Source organism: Suillus plorans, assembly GCF_016647745.1.
Source record: "Suillus plorans strain S12 chromosome Unknown HD556scaffold_30, whole genome shotgun sequence".
In the NCBI taxonomy this organism is placed as follows: Eukaryota; Fungi; Basidiomycota; class Agaricomycetes; order Boletales; family Suillaceae; genus Suillus; species Suillus plorans.
In genome coordinates this window covers 337,125-356,942 of record NW_024537414.1, presented here as the reverse complement: position 1 = coordinate 356,942, position 19,818 = coordinate 337,125, and the positions used below count along the sequence as shown (strand labels likewise).

The 19,818-nt window shown below is 46.9% G+C and overlaps 8 protein-coding genes across 8 annotated transcripts; 3 read left to right on the top strand and 5 right to left on the bottom strand.

Moving 5' to 3' along the window:
- Window positions 1-1,750: 1,750 nt before the first annotated feature.
- Window positions 1,751-3,677, top strand: HD556DRAFT_509761 (uncharacterized protein). The gene is made up of 14 exons (XM_041310815.1): window positions 1,751-1,858; window positions 1,914-2,020; window positions 2,071-2,110; window positions 2,157-2,229; window positions 2,277-2,310; window positions 2,368-2,381; window positions 2,434-2,438; window positions 2,493-2,621; window positions 2,676-2,696; window positions 2,748-2,788; window positions 2,836-2,885; window positions 2,955-2,962; window positions 3,017-3,078; window positions 3,152-3,677. Exons 2-14 carry the CDS (start codon window positions 1,933-1,935, stop codon window positions 3,439-3,441), a joined length of 855 nt encoding a protein of 284 aa, XP_041159933.1. The 5' UTR covers window positions 1,751-1,858; window positions 1,914-1,932; the 3' UTR covers window positions 3,442-3,677.
- Window positions 3,678-5,002: 1,325 nt separating this feature from the next.
- HD556DRAFT_1374330 (uncharacterized protein) lies at window positions 5,003-6,920 on the top strand. The gene is given in 14 exon segments (XM_041303043.1): window positions 5,003-5,490; window positions 5,576-5,641; window positions 5,696-5,725; window positions 5,782-5,888; window positions 5,939-5,978; window positions 6,034-6,106; window positions 6,155-6,188; window positions 6,247-6,264; window positions 6,283-6,286; window positions 6,378-6,506; window positions 6,557-6,665; window positions 6,713-6,765; window positions 6,836-6,843; window positions 6,899-6,920. 11 exon segments carry the CDS (start codon window positions 5,411-5,413, stop codon window positions 6,579-6,581), a joined length of 606 nt encoding a protein of 201 aa, XP_041159932.1. The 5' UTR covers window positions 5,003-5,410; the 3' UTR covers window positions 6,582-6,665; window positions 6,713-6,765; window positions 6,836-6,843; window positions 6,899-6,920.
- A 1,681-nt stretch (window positions 6,921-8,601) lies between these two features.
- HD556DRAFT_1374309 (uncharacterized protein) lies at window positions 8,602-10,148 on the bottom strand. Its single transcript, XM_041303042.1, has 3 exons — window positions 9,758-10,148; window positions 9,439-9,659; window positions 8,602-9,387 (listed from the first exon to the last, which is right to left on the bottom strand). Exons 1-3 carry the CDS (start codon window positions 9,973-9,975, stop codon window positions 8,957-8,959), a joined length of 870 nt encoding a protein of 289 aa, XP_041159931.1. The 5' UTR covers window positions 9,976-10,148; the 3' UTR covers window positions 8,602-8,956.
- Window positions 10,149-10,424: 276 nt separating this feature from the next.
- On the bottom strand, window positions 10,425-10,901 carry HD556DRAFT_1443620 (uncharacterized protein; the record flags this gene model as incomplete). The annotated part of the gene is made up of 3 exons (XM_041306644.1): window positions 10,425-10,619; window positions 10,674-10,730; window positions 10,785-10,901. The coding sequence occupies 3 exons, from the start codon at window positions 10,899-10,901 to the stop codon at window positions 10,425-10,427; spliced, it is 369 nt and encodes a 122-aa protein (XP_041159930.1).
- Window positions 10,902-11,895: 994 nt separating this feature from the next.
- Window positions 11,896-12,815, top strand: HD556DRAFT_509505 (uncharacterized protein). Its single transcript, XM_041310813.1, has 5 exons — window positions 11,896-11,904; window positions 11,962-12,361; window positions 12,459-12,493; window positions 12,556-12,621; window positions 12,683-12,815. Exons 2-5 carry the CDS (start codon window positions 12,034-12,036, stop codon window positions 12,701-12,703), a joined length of 450 nt encoding a protein of 149 aa, XP_041159929.1. The 5' UTR covers window positions 11,896-11,904; window positions 11,962-12,033; the 3' UTR covers window positions 12,704-12,815.
- Window positions 12,816-13,525: 710 nt separating this feature from the next.
- On the bottom strand, window positions 13,526-15,314 carry HD556DRAFT_509514 (3-beta hydroxysteroid dehydrogenase/isomerase family-domain-containing protein). The gene is made up of 2 exons (XM_041310814.1): window positions 15,039-15,314; window positions 13,526-14,981 (listed from the first exon to the last, which is right to left on the bottom strand). The coding sequence occupies exons 1-2, from the start codon at window positions 15,264-15,266 to the stop codon at window positions 13,644-13,646; spliced, it is 1,566 nt and encodes a 521-aa protein (XP_041159928.1). The 5' UTR covers window positions 15,267-15,314; the 3' UTR covers window positions 13,526-13,643.
- A 152-nt stretch (window positions 15,315-15,466) lies between these two features.
- On the bottom strand, window positions 15,467-17,172 carry HD556DRAFT_1479196 (chaperonin 10-like protein; the record flags this gene model as incomplete). Its single annotated transcript, XM_041308581.1, has 10 exons — window positions 15,467-15,751; window positions 15,803-15,886; window positions 15,936-16,079; window positions 16,134-16,470; window positions 16,533-16,636; window positions 16,687-16,788; window positions 16,846-16,901; window positions 16,959-16,970; window positions 17,023-17,089; window positions 17,140-17,172. The coding sequence occupies 10 exons, from the start codon at window positions 17,170-17,172 to the stop codon at window positions 15,662-15,664; spliced, it is 1,029 nt and encodes a 342-aa protein (XP_041159927.1). The 3' UTR covers window positions 15,467-15,661.
- Window positions 17,173-17,683: 511 nt separating this feature from the next.
- HD556DRAFT_1374292 (uncharacterized protein) lies at window positions 17,684-19,690 on the bottom strand. The gene is made up of 7 exons (XM_041303041.1): window positions 19,078-19,690; window positions 18,900-19,020; window positions 18,766-18,847; window positions 18,384-18,715; window positions 18,214-18,335; window positions 18,137-18,164; window positions 17,684-18,087 (listed from the first exon to the last, which is right to left on the bottom strand). Exons 1-7 carry the CDS (start codon window positions 19,358-19,360, stop codon window positions 17,946-17,948), a joined length of 1,110 nt encoding a protein of 369 aa, XP_041159926.1. The 5' UTR covers window positions 19,361-19,690; the 3' UTR covers window positions 17,684-17,945.
- Window positions 19,691-19,818: the final 128 nt, after the last annotated feature.

Sequence of the window (19,818 nt, the reverse complement as noted above, 5' to 3'; positions counted from 1 at the left end):
CGAACGAAGAGTTTACCCGCAACGTACGTCCGCGCTTGACGGATCGTATGCAGGCGCTCGTTGTCGATAGTCGCTGCCCCTTCGAGAGTAGGGTTCGAATATTAAGAAGTTAGACCGCCACGTGGGTGTCGATCCAGTACAGGGTAGGAGTCTCAGCCCAGTTCGAATAGGCATTGTAAATGTTGGAAGGTCTGTTGGTTTTGCGAGCCTGGCACCCAAAGTTGGCCTAAAGGAAACCATGGAAGCACGGGTGAGAACAGACGCTGGATCAGAGTTTGAATGTTGCGAGTGGTTAGTTCAAGTGACGGTGATGGTGTCCCGTATTAGATTGATGTCGACTCTAAGAAGCGACCGGTATGGTTATGGTTTTAATAGAAAATCCGAGGCTTCAACTTTGAGTGCGTATGGTTACACAGGAATATGAATGTCGACACCGGTGACCTTAGCTGAAGAGCTATCGCCAGAATTTAAAAAAAGAAACATAACAATCCTCGATTTCAAAACTTTCCGCTCACCCTATGGTTGGCCCAAGAAAATAATACCCGACATCCAGCTGACACCCAGTGATCCCACTATTCGCACGTGCTGACACACGCGGCCGCAGCAATGACTGTTGGTCGATGGAACCCCGAGTCAGGGCTGAAGCAGACTACAACATATGTGGGACTCTGCGCAACCAGGATGATATGTATGTGTTCTCTGAAGGCTGTAAGAATGTTAAATAAGCAGTGGTATCATAGGCAAGAAGAAGCAACAGGACGCACCGAACTCCCGCTCTCCCTCAGAAATATCCAACTTTGTTGGGGTACGGTCGCACGAATATTTGAAATCCTCTACGTGTCAGATTATGGATATGATCACCTTGTTCGTTGATTTGAGGGTTTTTGACGTTCTAGGCTAACGTGTGGCAGGATTGCATATATATCTGACAGCATGCGTTCCTTGCAGATAATAAGACCGTCCCTTTAAAGTGGGCGAGCCGCGAGACTACTAATGCTTGACGGCAAGAATATTAATGAGTGACTTTGGAGTGACTGTAATATGATTATGCGACGCACGCTCGATGAGCCTGAGGGTCGTCGCCCACGGCGTCAAAGTGCTTACATCAGCAAAATCGTCCAGGTGCCTTAACTTGAACTTGTTCATTGAGCATGGCCAGGCACATGCAAATGATCATTATTATTGCGAGGACCTTGCCGCTGCCTTCACAAACGTTTTACCGAATATTTACGATTTAGGGACGACTTTTGAATTCTGGATGTTTTGACTCTAGGCACTTTCTATTTACCAACGCGGCTCGGAGCACTCTCGGAGCAATTTCAAAGTATAGATGATACAAAAGCTGCGATGCCTTTTGTTCCTCAGTGTTGCTCCTTTCTCCGCCGAAATCGAAGCGTCCGGGTCATAACGTGCAGCAGAAGCCTTGCATCATTATCAGCAGCTTGCTCAGACACAACTCTGAGCTACATACCCTCCCCCCTCTATCTATCAAGGCTAGACCGGCAGAACCACTTGACAGACGCCTGCTATACCAGAAACAACGTGCCTTTCATCTACTAAATGGATCGGAGTTTGGCTTTAGATAGCACATCCTCAGAGAACTATTTTCGAATAGCATCCATATCCATCGCGTTTTACGAGTAAGTACCGTCTCTTTGGTTGAGTTGGAGTCCTGCAATGATCACTGTGTTCTGAACAACAGTTATCTTATCACGCTTCCCGCAGAATGGCGATTTTACCGAAGTCAACCGTCAATTTTCCGTATCAGGTACTTATAGATACACGGATATCCGATATTCACCTACCGCCGTTGACAAATCTCTATCAGCCTTGCCTGCGTCCTGTTTATTCTCATACGGTATGTTCCGTCCACATTATGGCATGTAATTCTCCTTTGCTTACATTTAATGCAGCTATGTCAGTGTTTTGGTCATGATACTCAGTAATTATGGATACTTCGCCACCGGCTTTACCCAACAAACGTGTCAACATTACTATCTCGCGGCGCCTGCCTTCAAAGGTTTGTCCCATCGATACTCACCCACTAGGACTGTATTGACTATGTTGTAGTTATGCAATCTATGGTATCACAGGTCATCCTGGGTGTTAGGTATATCCTACTTTTTGGTGGGTACACAGACTTAAACATCCCATAGGACATTTAATATCGCAGGGAGAAACAAGAGGCTAGGAAGTGCACTGCTGCTGCTATACCTCATCATCGTTTCGGTAGGCTCTTGTTACCAGTATATTACCATCTCTCTTATATGTTCAAGGTGCAATGGTTCACCAATCTATATCACCGGATCCGTAAGCTCTGGCCTATATTTTTGTCATTTGTTTCGCATTGACCTTCAGAACCAACAGCTGTCGTTGTTGAAGTATGTCGGTGTTCCTCACAATGAGACCTAACAAACGTTGTACCTTTTCTAGGGAAAGTAAGTGGCTCCTTTACCACCAGCGTGGACTGTCCAGATTCTTATGAATCATAGCTGCACCCCGGTAAATTCTGGCAAGCAATTGTCTGCCTGGCTCTACTACCTCGTCGTGATGTTGTATGACCTCGTGATGTTGACAATTTCCACCATACATCTTCTGCGCTATAATCCTCTCAGCAGCAGGTGCGCCTTTTCTCTCCTTTTATTTTAGGTTCGCTCAACCACTATTGTCGTTAGAGTAAGTCGATTGGTACGAGTGTAAGTCTCTCGTCATCGATAGAATCGATGCGCGTCGCTCATCATCCTTAGCCTGATATATGACGGTATTGGATATTTTATCGTGCTGTCAGGCAAGTCTGCTCTGCCTGTGACAATCACCCTCCTAACATTTCTTCAGCGACGAACCTATTGAACCTCATTATTTATCATACCGATGCCGAGACTCAGGTACGTAGGCTTTTTACCGATCCACTATGGAAGTTGATCCCAGTTATGTTGCCTCGCTCCTATTATCAGTCGGCGGGGTAAGTTTCGCATTGTCTGGCGTCAAGAAAATTCAGCTTAGACTGCTTCATTAGGGCATCACTGGGTTATGCTGTAACATGGATTATGAGCCAACAGATCCTCATACATATACGAGGTTCGCACCGCTCCAGAGCTTGACTGCTCTTCCGCTGACGTGCGATTTTAATTGTTCCATTCACCTCTCAAAGAAATGTCAGAGCCAGACCCTCGACGCCTCGAAAATGTGGTTGTCGCGCGTCCCACCACACACAGCAGTGCGCGGAAGAACGTGATGTCCGGTCTCCGCTCACAGTTCGAATCTAAAGGCCACTCTAAAAACTCTAAAAGTCCCATTGGTCTAGAGTTTCCGCCCATATCATCTCGCAATGGGCATCCCGAAGACGTGGAACTTGACGTACGTGTATGCACCGACCGCTCGGTGAAGGTAGACTATGGCTGTGACGATTCAAGCTCGTGGGATAAGCCGACGACCAAATGAATCTGGAGGCACTAGTGCTTATCAAGTCATACCCGTGTTCGGTGCTACTAGTATTGTCAGAAGTGCTCTGTTTGCGCAGGTTGCATACAGGATACGGAAACGGGAACTAAACAAAGCGGTTTCAGCGGTGGAGTTACGGTCAAGGGGCTAGTTAATGTATTACTTTTGAGTTATGTCGCTGTATATGTACGCATCTGCATTAATATTGTTACCAGGGTACTGTCGGTGTACTTATCCGCGACTGTGTGCCTGCATGTCGCGGCAAGAAGCCTAGTGAGTTGCTGACTAAGCTACGAGTGCTACTTCGCCCCTCGCATAGAGTCCCACTCCATTGTCTTCGTAACTTTCAACTTAGGGCTGCGTGCAGTCTGTAAGAGTGTGCAGAGGGTTATCACGAACGACAGCAATCACTACGAGACTCGTAGGAAGTTAGTGGGAAGGGGGGGAAACTCTGTACAACATTGAGTAATGTACGGCCCCCATAAGTACACTACGGCCTAACCCCCAAGTCTCTCCCCACTGGCAGCTACTCCATACGCCGCTCACCCTAAGGTACACTGTGGGATGCGCATGTTAGGTAATGAGCGCCACAACATCGCGCATGTCCCACTTCGTATGACTCGCAATCGGCCTGGCATAATACAATGAACGAGTCGAGTGACGGGGATCCCAGCCGCGGGCCAGACTGATCACGAGTTTGATGTGAGCGTATGCAGTAAATATTGCATTCTTCCCGATGGAAGTAGAGGCTCCGCGCATGTGAGAAAGATCCACAACTCGGCGCATGCGGGTGCAGCGCCAAGGTGACTACGGATGGTGTGCCCGGGACAGGTTGCAAGGTGAGTAGGTTCAGAGAGCGACTCGGGTATTTTCAAGTCGTTATATATCGTAATATCAGGACTGTGACAAAACCGTGAGGTCGGCCGAGGAGGTGAAGGATTTTAGCGTGTGCTATTAGACATTTTCTCACTCGTGAACTTTCATGAGAAAAGATAAAAGTTCCAGTGTCTCTATCCTTTATATATACGCATGGTCTCGCTGGTCGCGAGTTGATGGATGCACTAGTGTTCGAATGGTAGATGGCCGTGTGTTCCCATATTTTGTCATAGTTCCATGCATTGGCCGGTCGTGGGTTTGTTAGGTTCAAATGAGGAGTGCAAGGAAGGCCGCACTTCGTGCGTATCGGTGAATGCTTGCGGGTTTAAGCGGTAGTGCAAATTTGTTTGCAAGGCAGAGTTTGCAGACCATCCGATGCGAGTGACCAAATCTCTGTGCACTCCTTGACATCGACAACATTTCCCCGTTCCCTCGAAGCACGTTCACATATATGATGGGAAGGGAAACGTAGCGCCTGGCTGTGTATATGCACATTTGTTCCCCTTGATGCTGTGGCCATGGTAGCTTGGCGCGTATGCAATCTCGACATGGTGGGGGGTGACGCAGCCAGGAATTCTTCGGTTGTTGAAACAAGAAGTTGTGAGATGTCGCGCGCACGGTCAACCGCAGTAGTTCACATGTAAAGTGTGATCGCCACACCGACACCTGCTTATATAAGCTGTGGGTTGCACTTTGCACTGCCAACTTGAACTTCATCATTGCTTGCAAGAAAGTTTTATTGACTCCGATGAGTCCGATCGTTGAGCCTGTCCATGCTTTCCCCGTTCTAATATTGCCCGCTCCAAGGCCTTTACTAATCAGCAGTTTTGGTACCCAGAAAAGCATGGCGCGACTACTACTAATAGTATGTAGATTTTCTATTCATAAGTCTCCCTCCCTTCCCTGCGATCCAAGTGAAGTATCCAGTGTGCCCGGGCCATTGGTTTGCCTCTTCCAGTTCGTCATTAACCGTTTCGATCCCAAACTCTATTGACCTTCTCAATACATCATCACCTTGCCGCTGTTAACTTCCGCAGAGCTACCGCCATCCATAATCACCACGAACGCTACGAGCTTGATTTCGCATTTTTATATGAATTCGCGTGCGGTTGTAGACAGCCAAGCTTCGGATAAGTATTTGCGAATTGCGTCCATTTCCATTGCATTGTACGAGTGAGTCTTTCTTCTTTTATCGAGTGATAGACCCATAGTAATGGTCACTGCGTTCTACTTTTTTCTGAATGATATCTACCTTCAGTTATGTAATAACGCTCCCCGCAGAATGGCGGTTTTACAGAAGTCAATCCTCAATTTTTCACCTCAGGTACGTACACATAACCATCCACGTTCTACAACTGACAAATACGTTCTCGATCAGTATTGCCTGTATCTTATTCATCCTCATACGGTATATTTTGTTCTCATCCCATCATGAATAGATTTTTGCTCACGTTGATGATGCAGCTATGTTAGTATCGTAGTCATGCTACTCAGCAATTATGGATACTTCGCCACCAACATCACCCCAGAAATTTGTCAACATTACTTCATTTTGGCGCCTATCTTCAAAGGTCTGTCCTTTCGGTGTTCACACGCCAGGACTCTATTGATCACGTCGCAGTTTTACAAACGATGGTATCGCAAGTCATCATCGGTTTCAGGTATGTGCTGTCGAATTTTTGTGTCGCTAGCTGTACAGAATTTTACACCGTCCAGGACATGGAATATTGCAAGGAGAAATAGGCGGGTAGGAATTACTCTAGCACTGCTATTCCTCACTGCAGTTACGGTGTGTTCTTAACGCGCAAGCCTGACATCTGTCACTCACTCATTTTAGCTGGAGTGGTTCACCAATATGTTTGACCGGATCCGTAAGTTCTGACCTATATTTTGATCTTGGTTTGCATTGACCATTGTTTGAGCTAATAGCTGTCACTGATGAGCCTGTACGTAAGCGTTCCTCTTGAAAAGATCTAACGCGAACAGGCGTCTTGTTTTTAGGGAAAGTAAGTGGTGCCTTTACTACCAGTGTGGGTTGTTCAAATCCTTATCAACCGTAGCTGTACCCCAGGAAATGCTGGCAAAACATTGTCCGCCTGGCTTTACTACGTCACTGCGATGGTGTACGATTTAGTGATTTTGACCATTTCCACTGTGCATCTTCTGCAATATGATGTTCTCAGTAACAGGTATATATATTCTTTCTTCTATACCTTCGGATTTGTTGAACCACTGTTAGGTTAGAGCGAGTAGTACGGGTGTAAGTTCCTCACTGCTCGATGACATGGCGTCGCTCATTTTACTCAGCCTGATGTATGATGGTATTGGATATTTGGTCGTCCTGACAGGCAAGTAGTTTCTGTTTGTACCAATCACCCTTCTAATGTTCCTTCAGGATCGAACGTATTGAACATAGTACTGTATCGCGAGTCTGATCTCCAAACTCAGGTAATTAATTATATCTAATTTCCGTATGCCGTGGAAACTTACTGTGATGTCCGTCCGCTTCTATGATTAGTCGGCAGGGTAAGCATTTTATCGTCCGGTATCGAGATGCAGAGTGCTCAGAGTGCACCACCAGGGCATCAATAGGTTATGCTGTAATGTGGATCATGAGTCAACGAATTCTCATCCATTTACGAGGTGCGCAACACCCCAGTATTCTCTTCTTCGGCTGACGTTCACAATTCCCATTACTTCCGTTATTACCCCCCCCCCGGTTCACATCGCACAAAAAGAAATGCAACAAGCCCCGCATATGGAAAGTGTGGTCCTCGCGCGTCCTGCACAAAATGCAAAGAACATAATGTCCGGTTTCCTCTCTAAAAGCAATCTCGACTTCGTAACATCGCCGCGTAGTATGCACGTCAACAATGACCTTGAGCTCGACATACGCGTATGCGTTGAGCGTTCGGTGGTCGTAGACTACACGGATGAATCTGGAGGTGTCGCCTAGTAGCGCCTATGCCAATCAAGTGATACCAGGTGATGCACCGCTATTTATATATGTGTCATATCTGCTGTGCCATGTAGTTGTTATGGGTGTTCGTGCACTTGTACTTAGGTCTTGGCATGCAACCTTTGACAGTCTTTGACATTGGAGTGATTGCGTGATGGGTACTGATTATATATAGGCTATGGAGCTGGGAGCGGCGAGCCTGAGCAGTGGAGGGACTTAGGGGAGTGCTGCAGTAGGAGACGGAAGAATATAAACCATGAATGTCCGTTTCTATCTTCACCGTGCATGAATTAATGAGTACAGATCATATCATAGGAAAACAAGTTGAAACGAGGGAAAACCATCGGTTGATTGAAGTGCGGCGCACCGCACTACTGGTGACATGTAACTTCGAACAATGTCGGCGGCCTATCACGGTATCTATGTTTGACATGCACGTACTAGAATGTCAAGCCCCAGCCTCGGGAAGTAAACTGTTGACTTGATGGAATCCAAGGTAAGTAGTACTAGTCTTGGTATGCTACTCAGAGTCATTCTGTTGATACACCCCTTCCGGTTACATAGCAAGAAGTCTGGAGAAATGCATGAGGCCTCATATATAGAAAGCGTAGCCCTCCCGCACAAAATGTGAGTGACGTTATATCAGGTTCCGTTCACTGTGGCTCGGCCCTAAAAGCGACTCGGATGCTGACTTTGTAAAACTGCCGTGTGATGCGCATTCCAATGGCATGGAGTTCGACATGCACGTATGCGTTGCAACGTTGAGCCTTCGGTAGTCATAGACTACTTAAGTTACACGGATAAATCCCAGAACTCAAGATGAATCTGGCAGCTGGAGGCGTCACCCTAGTAACTTATGCCCTGTCAAGTGATACCTGGTGATACACCGCTGTTCAAATATACGCCGTGCCATGTAACTTTAATGGTAGCTGTTTTCAGTTCCGTGTACTAGTGGGTCCATCCTTGGCAACTTTTGGCAGTGGATGACGAGCACTGATTATATATAGGCTATTAGGCCAGGAACTAAGCACTAAGCAACTGCAATTCGAGTGGTGGAAGGTGGCGCTACAATACATATGGAATGAAAGAAATTCATAGACGTCTCTTGGACGTTTCTACCACTACCATGCATGAATTAATTAGTACAGATATGGGGAAACAGGCTAGAATAGGGGGGAAACTGAGTTCAAGGGTCGAATGAAGCGTGGTACACTGCCCGCTTGTAATATATATGTAAGTTCGAGTAATGTAGGCGGTCTGCATCTATGACCTGCAGCTGTGCTGTTTGACATCTATGTAACATCTATGATGTGTTAGACTCCAACCTCGGCAAGCAAACACGGTGTAGTCGTGGTAGTATGAGGTACAATGGGCTATGAAGACCTAACATCAACAACATTTTGACAACGGGGATCAAAGCCACAGTGGAGTGCTGTCCAACATTGGTCCGACATGTAAGGTGTATCTAGTGTATGAGACCCCAAACCCGGCAAGTAAAACATTGATCTGATGCAGGAAAGTAGTCATGGTATTAGGTATAAGGCTATAGAGACAAAAACCCAGTGATACAGTTTGAGGGCGAGGATGAGCTACAGTTGAAAATATATACTAGTATACATCACGAACGGTAATGCTCGCTATGAGATATCGTAGGAAGGACAACAGAGAAGCCAAAAAAAACTAAACTATCGTTTCAGCAGACGTGATCAACGATGTACTATGTGGCTGGGACCTCAGTCGCTTGGCTATCCAACTCAGCCCCCACGCACCGGCCCGCCCTAAGATCCACTGCGCGATGCGCATGCCAGGGACGAGCCCTATCACATCACGCATGTCCCACACGTCACGATGATACGTTATCCGTCCCTGTTCATTGAAGCTTAGGCACGTGATGACGTGAAGCTGGAGGTGCAGTGGCGATGGAACCGCGAAAGGCGTACCGGGAACTGGGAGTGAGGGAGTGACTAGTGAGAGCTCGTGTATAGTTTCACTTGCAGGCGTAGACTCGGTCGTGCGCAGGGAAAGCGACTTGGGCATCTTGAAACCCATATGCAAGTCTGGGAAGAATAGGATGTTGAGCGTGTGCTCGACGATACTTCTTTTGTGGCCGTCTGTGAGGATGGTGAGAAGGCTGTTATGGAGGTAGAGACTAGGAGACGGACCGAAGCTCTCGCTCTCGTTAAGTTCTTCAATTTCTGACCAGATACGCAGAACACGAAACCAAGGGTCCGAGCCGACGGATTCTTTGATGAAGACTCGGGGAAGCAGGGCGCTGAATATTTTGGATGGCTTTGGAATGTCGACTATGGAAAACTGGCGCACGAGGGCGTGAATATCTGCAATGAGGGTGCGGGACGTGGCAGTGATCAGGGGGTTTTCATAACTTTTGGTAGCGTCAGTATTGCAGTAAATAAGAAAATGACGGTATCCTTACACTGGAGACAAAGGTAAGCGAAAGTAAGGAAGATATCCAATATCCACTGACCTGCGCGAGTTTCATAGAAGAGCTCGGCCGTATCCAGAAAGCTCGTGGATGGAGAATTATCGTATACAAAGTCGCAGACTTGATATGTGAGGGGGTTACCGTTACATGTCACCATAGACAGCTCTGAATGTTTCAGGTCGGCTGGTTGCAGCTCAGACATGATCCCCGATGTGCCGGGTGTGCCTGAGGTAGGGAAAGGGATGGTGGACGTCATGTCAAACGATGACTAGAAGGATATGGATGCTGATGCACTGCTCGTCGTCGTGGTGCACCACGACGAGCGGGAGGAGGCCGGAAGGATCATTACCGTTTTTAGCCACTTCATTGGCCCAGTGAATTCGAAATTGACCACGTCCCACGATTCTTGGAGAGTCCTGAGGCCTGAACATTAACTTGTAACTTATGAGATGGCGCCGGCATGACATTAATCTAAATCACTTCCTGGAAGGGTCTTGCCGAGTCGCCATCATGTTCGATAAGTCTAACGCGACGATCTAGTACCTCAACAGGTGTCGATCAGAGATAAAAATGTCTACACTATTATGATTTTCATTGATGCACGACCGGCAATCCACCAAATGCTACTATGTATACATTCCTAAACAATGTGTTATGATATTGAAACCATAAGCCTCGAAAACGGGGTGAAATGACAACTCCAGTTCACTTGTCGGCAGAAGACAAATCATCATTTGCATCAAGTGCGAAGAAGTCATCTCCAAGTTGGCAAATTTCAGTTTCCGCGGACACCTGACGGTTCGTCGTGTTAAATATATCGTAGTAACCGAGAACTGGGAGAAGACTCACATCCAGGAAACTCGGATATGGATCTTTGGTGTCCTTCTTCTTTGTGATACGCTGAAGGGGAGTTGTGAGTTGCCACGACAAGGACGGTAGAAATAAATAACCCACCTGAAGCAATGAGCGCACGATAGAGCGACGAGGGGTTTTAGATGAAGAAGCGTTGGACTAAAACATGCGTAAGGGGGAATTCATAATAAGGCCAGGAGAGGAAGAACATACCTGCATATTTCTAAGGGTTTGACACTTCGAAGTAGAAAGACAGATGATGAGTGAGGTTGTGAATAAACTCTGGGGAAAACATGGTGGCTTATATATGAGACGGTAAGGTCCAAGCATATTGTGGAAAGTAGAAGCGTGAAGGGTCTAAGTGCGTGGGGAAGTGTGGAAGAATGGTAGCTAAACAAGAGTGACCTCGACAAGTCCAATCATAAGTCCGAATGAAGAAGACAGTAGGACAATGAAATCAAAATCTGGGTGTGTACTACGATAACGCTCACGACAAGTGGACATCTTTGGTGAAATCCGGATTCTTGAGACATCACCCAGAAGGCCTAGAATGAATGTCCACGTATATCTCCGATCGATTGTAGTATCTCGAAGGTGGGCCAACGCACACATCCGTTGCATGAACAGTGGGTGTTTCATTTATAGGTAGGCTGGCTCATCCAGAATGGCATATGGGATAGTTTGACGAGGAATGATTGTCGACTGCCCTAGATAATCCACTCGAGAGAAGTCTGGAAGTGAGTCCAAAGGAACCCCACATCTGGTATAGTAGGCGTTAGTACTAGTAGGACTCGCTGACGGCGCGGGCAACGATCGCAGGGGGGGGTGGCTTATGCCAGTCTGGCTTCTGCTTGAACCATCATATTGCGAGCACTGTTCGGCCCCTGCAAGTGCCGTCCCCTGTTGATGTTTCTGATGCGTACCGGTGTAAGGTCCGAATATGTGAGTGGGTGAAGTCTGAAAGCTTCGGTTAGTACGGCCGCTGAGCGCTGAGGGTTGGCTTACATAATTTCGAACAATCACTTCAAGCAACTGCTACTATGTAGTGTAAAGCCAGCTGCGACTTGCAATGTAATATCTATGGATCCCGCCGTATTCATGACTTCGTACCCTGGACCGTATTCAAATCATTTGGTCCATGACCGTCCATCCTTTACTTCAAGTTTAGCTTGCTCAAACCCGATTGCATCCAAGTGCAATCATTGGGATTGCAGAAGCTCAAGAGTCAAGACCAGTCAGTAGCTTATACTACAGGGGGCTAGGCAGAGGTTCAGAAGGAATAACATGAGCAAAATTTGAGACAGATTTCCAGGAGTCGGGGACTGGCAGTGGCGTGAGTTCGCGTTGTTGCGATTAAGGACGTACTAACTTTGTACTACCGGTAAGACAGTTTGTGATCATTGCTTTGATGGCTTACTTTTGCATTGCACTTGAAGCTTGAGCGCTTGAGCCATCGAGGTACATGAGCTTACAAGTTAACTTCACTCCTAGCTCACCCACACGCTCAAGGCTCGATCTCCGTATCCTGATGCGGTTGTCTCTGGCCGGCGTACTTTTATTTTATCAGGTTTGGAGCAGAAGTTCACCAGTCTTGTTGAGTTATCTTACTCCAATGGTGCCTTGTAGCATTGACAACCATGAGTCACCTAGTTATTGTAGGTGTTTATCTTGTCGGGCGGAGCAGAACCAGACGGTCCTGGTCCAGACCCCTTTTCTTAGTTACCTCCCTTGCTGTTCCCCGTGGGGTCGTATCATATCTGTTGACAATCCTGGGATTGACAGAGACAAATGTAGGATTTGACTTTCCGCTTATCGTTTCTACTTCGACACACGGCGCTAATGGTTAGCAATATAAAATGACCCCTCTTTGGCTGGCTTTTTCTCCAGCAATCCACTCTATCATCAACTGCCTCGTATATCAGGTGAGTTGTCTGACTCAGTTCTGAGCCCCCTTGATCATGACGCGACTGACACCGTCTTGCAGCTTAACCGCACTTACCATCATCATCATGTTCAACAACAACACCGAGCAATGCAACTGCACCTCCAAGTGAGTTTTGCCCCGTGACAAGTACTTCAATAACCAGATTCTGACTGTCTGTTGGCAACAGCTGCAACTGCCAGGTTGGTAGCTGCAACTGCAAGAACTAAATATCGCGCGCGAGTGCACCTGCCTTGCCGTGTGTATAAACATAAACATATCAGCCGTTTGACGTGACTTGTACTGTTGTATTGAAATGCCAGAGTTGTTCTAGTAAAGCGACGTCTCTTGATGAAGCCAACAGTAAAAACTGCAACATCCTCCAGAATTCTGAATCGCTTTTGAACGTTGAAGTTCAAATTTCTAAGTCAAACTTTAGGTGTGAACACACGCTATGATAGTATGGCTAGGTACTATCAATACGGCGTCACAAAGGATGATCGATGGCCTAATACTGCCCTCGTCCTGACGCCTGGCCTCGTAACCAGCCTGACCATGCATCAACTTGAGATGATGAGGTTCCATCCGCAGTAGTATGAGCTTGAATAACAATAGAACTGTTTTACTGTAGAGCCGTGTACATACAATCATCGTTGTCTGAACGCCTGTAACAACATCAATCGATCACAAACCATACAGATTGAACGATCTGACCGGAGCAACAGTCGTGTGCAGGTAAAGGAATCTCTCGATGATTCTCTGCTATATTCCGGTGGTATTACGACCAAGAACCAAATCACTCACAGCGGTGTCAACCACAGCGAAAGCAGCGGATAAATTCTTAGTGCCATCCGAGATGGCAATGAAGCCTCGGAACGGCTTGTGGTGTATAAGACTTCATCGGCGAAAACAATAGACTAAGAATTGGGAAGGAATAAAAGAAGAAGCGCAGAGATTGTGTGAAGCGACGACACCTTCGAATGTAACATATAAAAACGTGATATAAGCCTCTGTTTTCGTCTGACAATTACAATGGCTAAGGACAATTCGGAGATGCCGCATCATCAATGATTCCTATTGCTCAGCAAAACAATCTCCTACCCATAATCGAATAACTGTCATGCCTGTATCAGTAAGCCTACCAGTAAGCATCACCCCAGCACATCAACGGCCTCTACATGCAACCGATCACTGACCCTCTTCTCCATCTTGTTCATCTGAGTCATTTCCTTCCGAGCCTTGTTAAGTCCGAAAAAATCTAAGCTAATACCACCAGAGTTTGATATTCCTTCCCCATTTTCACCAGCTTTGAAGTATTCCTCCGCTGTCCTGCAAAGCCCCTCCAGAGTCGTGAACGGACCATGATAACCCAAACCACCTTGTTCAGGCGGCAATCGAGCTCTGGAATCGTCAAAAATGAGGTGCACAGATACGAGCGCGAACAAAGATGGTTGCAGATTGATGGTGTCTCCAACTATGTTGGGTATAAAATGTGCAAGCGCACGTCGCATAGGCAACGAAGACATTGTCAAGAACGTGCGTGAGAGGTAAAGAACCTCTATAATCTGCGATATGAAAAGCATAAAGGTGGGCGACATCTCTGTGAACGTAGTTTCAGGAGCCAGTGTCGTCAATCCTACGTATATATCGCTATATGTGACTGGTGGACCAGTATTCGTGATGGTAAATGCCTGCCCACCGAGGTCAGGGTTGGATCCTCCTCTTGCAGTTTCGAGGAGACGTGCTTCATAGCAGAGGTGGGCCAGAGCGCAGTTTTCCACATAAACGAAGGATTGCATGATGTTGGCAACCCAGGTATAGTTGTACTTGCGTATTAGGTAGGCACCGCATATAAGATCTCCGCCGGGGCCAAACACACCATTGCCAGGACGAATACATCCCGTCCGAAGTATCTTCTCGCCAGATCGAGATCCATCAGCAGCTCTCACCGCTCTCTGTCCGAGGATCTTAGACGCAGCGTAGTTGGAGAAGAAATGGTCGTGGTATTTGGGAATGAGGTTATCGTCGTCATTGATTACTTGGACAAAGTGCTTTGGACGCTTCTCCCAAGGCCATAGCCAAAAGCGCGATCTGCGGACAGAGATAGATCCAGATGAGGTATACACCAAGACCGTGACACCTATAGATCGTGCTGCGTTGATCACATTTTGAGTCCCTTCATGGTTGACTTTGGAAGAACGCGGAAGTAGTGCAAGATGACGCTCATAAAAGCGCATATTGGCAGCGGTGTGAAAGACAGTGACCTCTGGCTCTGTATCTGAAGGGTCGGAATTTGGCCATGGAGCCTGGAACGCATCATCCACAGCTGTCGCGTTAGAAATGTCTACTTTGAAGAAAGCAACCTGCGCGGCCAAGCCGGTGCGTAGATCTGAACGAGTCGGTGCACGGATGTCGAGGATTCTGATTTTCTTTGGGTCTTCGCCACGTTGTAGAAGTTGGATAACAATCCAGCCGCCCAAAAAGCCAGCCTATGCCAAAAAAGTCAGCATCAAGATCAGAGCGCTAGATGCAATGGGGTTGCTTACACCAACTACGATATATCGACGTCCAGTCTTTGCTGGAAGTATATCCTTTACAATTCTCGGGGAGCTGCTAAGCTTTTCAGCAGTTTCACGGACGACGTGTGGTGTGAACCGGTTGGGTGAGAACGCTAGGGCTTCCGACGGAAGTTGGGATAACCCTTGGTCATTGAAGCGAACATAAACATATATGAGCAGCACAATCCCTGCCAACACACTGAGCAGAGATAACATCGCTGGTGGAGGGATGGGGCTTGCTCGGAAATCGTGCCGTCGGATGCATGGAAAACTAGTACAATTAATGAGCCTGTACCCGCCGTAACTTAAGACCCTGAACCAGCGAATCTCACACGCCTTAGGGGTATGGTGACAATGAAGATGACATCCAACATCGTACAATTGACGAGTGGATACAACTTTCAAGTTAGAAAAACGTTCCTGATCATCAGTTACTGCACAGTGCACATGTTGCTACAGAACCTTCACACTCCGGGGTAAATTGGAGGGGATGAACCTGAGCTGGATTTGAAGTTGCACGAAGTCTGCGGTTTCTATTAATGCTATTCTTGTACTCCAAGATCCCTCCTTATCTCCCCAGCAGTGGGAAGGAGCCCGGACACAACTTGGCATTACGGTTTCAGTGCAATCTTTAAGGCGGTTCTGCTGTTCATTTTATCGAGTGCCTGTTGATATTCGCTAATCTTGAACACGTCAGTGACCTAGAAAACATTAATGTGGTCGGCCAAATTTGAAGTACGGTTCGCGCGTACCATGCCCTTTACTTTCACTTTACCACTGTCAAGGTATGCTATGGCTCGAGGGAAACAATGAGTCTGAGCAAATGAGCCAATGATCTACTCGAGTTATAAGCAAGAAGTGAGCAGTAAGCATTACTCCACACACCTTGATTTCATCCCCAAATATCTTGGAAGGGGGCCAGTGGACACGAGCGCTATCAGAGTAAACGCCGTAGATCATGAGCGTACCGCCCCGCCGGACGTAGTTAATGGAGTCATTCGCGACCGCCTCATTGCCAGTGGCCTCAACCTGTAACGATTAATTCAAGTTCGACTTAGGTCTTCAGTCCTGCAAATCACTTACGACCACATCAAATCCATACGGATGGTCCCTGCTTAGTTGTTCCCACTGAGGTGCAGGATTTTCTCTATCAAGCTCAACATACGCGTCACCAGCTCCTAGATCCTGTGCAATCTGAGTCTTAATGCCCTTGTTCGCAGCAATAACAACTTTGGCAGCGCCGTTCAGTTTGAGCAGTTGTGCGAGAATCAGCCCGGTAGGGCCAGCACCAATCACCAACGCATCGATGCCTACAGGTGCGTTGAGCTTATCCATCCCGTGAATCGCGCAAGCAGCGGGCTCGACAAGTGTTGCTTCTTCATCGGTGAGGTTCTCGATCTTGTAAGTCTTCTTAGCCTCGCTGCACGAATGAGCAAATGTATAAGATGTGCGGGCTCAGCGCTCAGTAGTGGTGACACTCACAATACGACGTATTCAGCGAATCCTCCTGCCATCGTAACTCCTTTGCCGTTGAAGTTCTCACATAGCAGGGACTGCCCCCGTCTACAATAGAAACATGACTCGCACTGTAAAGTTATCAAGTTATGCTCTCAATGTACTGGAGAATTGGATTTACTGTAACCCCTGGGTCGGCAACGCACCGGTCACCTTCAACGAACCCTGTGACGTTACTGCCGACTTTGGCAACTGTCCCAATTACTTCGTGACCAGGGATTAGCTGTGATCGGCAGATCAGTCTCAAAATACGCTTAAATTTGTTGTTGCGAATACTCACAGGAAACTTCGCGATGAATTCTCCCTCGTGCACATGTCCGTCGGTTCCGCATATACCTGTGGTTGGTTAAATACGCGCACAGAGTGTTTACGGGTGTCGTGCGTGGAGCTTACCACAGTATGAGACTGAAACAATCAATATCAGAACCACTGCTAGAAAACTACCAAAAGTGCACACCTTTGATCAAGAGCTCATCATCATTTATCGTAGGAATTGGTACAGTTTGCATGCCGAATTGCCGCGGCTGATGTAAATGAGATGAGATCGAATGTATCATGATAACATGAAACTCACGGCCTCGTAGCGGACAGCGTTCATGGTATCCATTATGTTTCCTGAGAAGAGAGGTTTCGCCGATATTAACGATGGAAAGCTTTTGATGGGGAGGTTACTATGGAAGAACAACCTGGGAGATATGGTTCGTGCCCTTCGTCTCAAAACTTTTGTACTGTATAATATTACACAACAGATCGGTCAGGCAGGAAGGTCACTTGAGTGATTTTGTCCGTCCCGGGTTGTGATACAGCAGAATCGGCCCGCCCGGATGTGCATGCATGCGGTGTATAAACAGCTTGCTCGGCGAGATAAGCTTGAGAAACTAGTTAGTACAGCACCAGTCGAACGTAAGTCGATGTTGCAGCAATGTACTTCTGACGAGGAAATCCATCGAACAAATAGATATTATCAGTCACGCATTAGTGCCCTGCAATAGTTTCGCAACCGCCAGACCCACTGGCAGCCTGTGCAGGTTTCTGGCTTAGGCTGTCACAATGTGATAATCGAAGCAGGTGGAGGTGGACATTCGAAGGACGGTAAAGCCATGGGAATCGATGCTCTGCGCACAGTGGCAGTAAGTCTATAAATTTAATGCCGGTAAACGCCGCGCCGGTACGGTCAAGTATCATAGTGGGAACTCATTGTATGTAGTAGCATATCTTGTTCAACTACGATAGGGACAATGATTGAAAACATTAATCCGTGGGTGATGAACATTATATTGGTCCGCGAAGTGTAAGTAAAAAATGTACTGAAAATGCCCAATAAAATGAGGTGATGAAATGTAAGAGACAAGCCTATCCAGTCGCAACCACGAAGTGAACTCATACGGGAAGGACAGTTTTGAAGACGTAGTCCCAGATCTTGCTGGTAACACCGAAACCTAGCTCGAAGTTCTTGTAGTGGTGTGCAAGGTGGTATTTCTTCATATGGCGCAAGTATGCAGGTAACTTGGTGTGGTGAAGTCTGAAAGTGGATCAGTATAAGGCGTCAAATTAGAACTGACCAGACTCACGCGTAATGCATACAGTCGTAAAGGATGTCTGTAAAATATGATCAGAACAAGTTTCAAACTCGTGCACGCCTACTTACAAAACGCGAATGAACCGGAAATGATACCGTTAGCGACTGGAGTGGGGAACAGGATATACGCGAGGCGAGTGAATGGGGCCTGGAGGATCCCAAACAATATAGGCGGCATGACGAGCCTGAGTCTAAGAGCAAATTAGTAAATATGTTATACTCCCCTGTGATTTACGCACCTATCCATAGGCATGTAATGATGAATACCGTGAAGCAAAAAGTGAAGTGTCAAAAATGCAGAGTGGTCTGGCAGGAACTCGTCGATATGGAACAGGAAACGATGCATTCCATATTCCAGGATTGTCCATATGAAGTTCCCCAAGAAGAAGCATGAAAGGGTTTTAGTAAATGCGTCTAATGTCACGGTTGATGTGAGCGACAATGGGAGCAGGGGATTGGACAGGAAGGTGGGTATGGGACCATTGAACTGGAGCATGGATCGAAGGAACAGATTTGCGGTAATTGGCAGCCAAACCAGTGGTACCACATACCACACGGTCCGTGTACACACCTGTATAATCAGATAAGATGGGAACACGAATTTATGGACATGCTGCGCACCTCAAAGATATCATACGCAAAGAGACGAGCAGACTCTTGCAAATGCCGTGGTTGATGAACTTGCTGGAGATAATAGGATTTGCTATACTCAGGCATTCAGAAAATGTGTCTTCTGTAAGGAGGTCCCAACATACCTAAAGTTGGCCTGCCACATTTGATGCAGTAAAGGCGTGCGCAAGTCTAAAAACTGTGTCTTCTCAAAATCTTCCGCAGAGTCAGTGTTCTCGGGGTGGAAGTCATCTGGAGCTTCCCAGTCTGCAGAAAAAATCCTCCATGAGTGTGTTTTCCGTTAAAGCGCAGCTAAGTACGTACCATCTCTGACAACTGTTGTCTCCGTCCCCAAACGTCCAATCACGTATTCCTCCAACATGTCATACGCAGAGTCAGAGTGATCATGAGAATCCCCATCCTTCATAATGTTTTCTACGTCCGTGCCAGCATACTCAAGAATGAGGTCGTCTCCTCCTGGATGGTCGGGCACGAATCCAGTGACATCGTAAACCTTGCCACGGCAGGTTATCCAACAGCTTTTGGCGGACTTGTGGTTTGCAACATCCTCTTCAGTGTAAATCCGAACGCGTTTGGTAACCGCCATGTTTGTTGTTGGAGTTGGGTGAATGACAAACTTTTGTTCGTGCCACCACTTTTGACCTTTTCATTTCCTGCGAAAGTTCTCACGATCTGGACGATGAATTGCCCCTATTAGTGACGATCCACTATTTCCTACGGCACTCAATTTTATGTGCTCGGTTACTTACTTCACTAGGGTTGTTTTATATGTTATAAGAGCACATTCCAAATGAAACAAAACAAATCTGTTGAAAAATGGTGGAAGTCATGTCCTCAGCGTGACAGCAGTAAATGTCACGGATCGGTGTCTGTCGGATATGAAATTTGACATCATTGCTGCGGTCTGGTGGCCCATCTCAACGTTCAACTATGAGTCCAAGATTCAGACTGCACTCATCTATGTCGTAAATGGTACCTGCAAGAATATCTCAAGTCCCAGGAGCTCTCTCCCCCCATCTGAAGATCAAACTATCAATGATTGGC

Bases quoted from the DNA above. Each gene is read 5' to 3' on its own strand.
- HD556DRAFT_509761 (XM_041310815.1), top strand. From the start codon at position 1,933: ATGATACTCAGTAATTATGGATACTTCGCCACCGGCTTTACCCAACAA. The intron at 2,111-2,156 runs GTATATCCTACT...AACATCCCATAG, and splicing joins CAGGTCATCCTGGGTGTTAG to GACATTTAATATCGCAGGGA. The intron at 2,697-2,747 runs GTAAGTCTCTCG...CATCATCCTTAG, and splicing joins GTAAGTCGATTGGTACGAGT to CCTGATATATGACGGTATTG.
- HD556DRAFT_1374330 (XM_041303043.1), top strand. From the start codon at position 5,411: ATGAATTCGCGTGCGGTTGTAGACAGCCAAGCTTCGGATAAGTATTTG. The intron at 5,491-5,575 runs GTGAGTCTTTCT...ATCTACCTTCAG, and splicing joins ATTTCCATTGCATTGTACGA to TTATGTAATAACGCTCCCCG. The intron at 5,642-5,695 runs GTACGTACACAT...GTTCTCGATCAG, and splicing joins TCCTCAATTTTTCACCTCAG to TATTGCCTGTATCTTATTCA.
- HD556DRAFT_1374309 (XM_041303042.1), bottom strand. From the start codon at position 9,975: ATGACGTCCACCATCCCTTTCCCTACCTCAGGCACACCCGGCACATCG. The intron at 9,660-9,757 runs GTGGATATTGGA...CGCTACCAAAAG, and splicing joins TATGAAACTCGCGCAGGTCA to TTATGAAAACCCCCTGATCA. The intron at 9,388-9,438 runs GTCCGTCTCCTA...CCATCCTCACAG, and splicing joins TAACGAGAGCGAGAGCTTCG to ACGGCCACAAAAGAAGTATC.
- HD556DRAFT_509505 (XM_041310813.1), top strand. From the start codon at position 12,034: ATGAGCTTACAAGTTAACTTCACTCCTAGCTCACCCACACGCTCAAGG. The intron at 12,362-12,458 runs GTAGGATTTGAC...CTTTTTCTCCAG, and splicing joins TGGGATTGACAGAGACAAAT to CAATCCACTCTATCATCAAC. The intron at 12,494-12,555 runs GTGAGTTGTCTG...ACCGTCTTGCAG, and splicing joins TCAACTGCCTCGTATATCAG to CTTAACCGCACTTACCATCA.
- HD556DRAFT_509514 (XM_041310814.1), bottom strand. From the start codon at position 15,266: ATGTTATCTCTGCTCAGTGTGTTGGCAGGGATTGTGCTGCTCATATAT. The intron at 14,982-15,038 runs GTAAGCAACCCC...TTTTTGGCATAG, and splicing joins GTCGATATATCGTAGTTGGT to GCTGGCTTTTTGGGCGGCTG.
- HD556DRAFT_1374292 (XM_041303041.1), bottom strand. From the start codon at position 19,360: ATGGCGGTTACCAAACGCGTTCGGATTTACACTGAAGAGGATGTTGCA. The intron at 18,848-18,899 runs GTATGTTGGGAC...GCCTGAGTATAG, and splicing joins ATGTGGCAGGCCAACTTTAG to CAAATCCTATTATCTCCAGC. The intron at 18,165-18,213 runs GTAAGTAGGCGT...CATATTTTACAG, and splicing joins TTCCGGTTCATTCGCGTTTT to ACATCCTTTACGACTGTATG.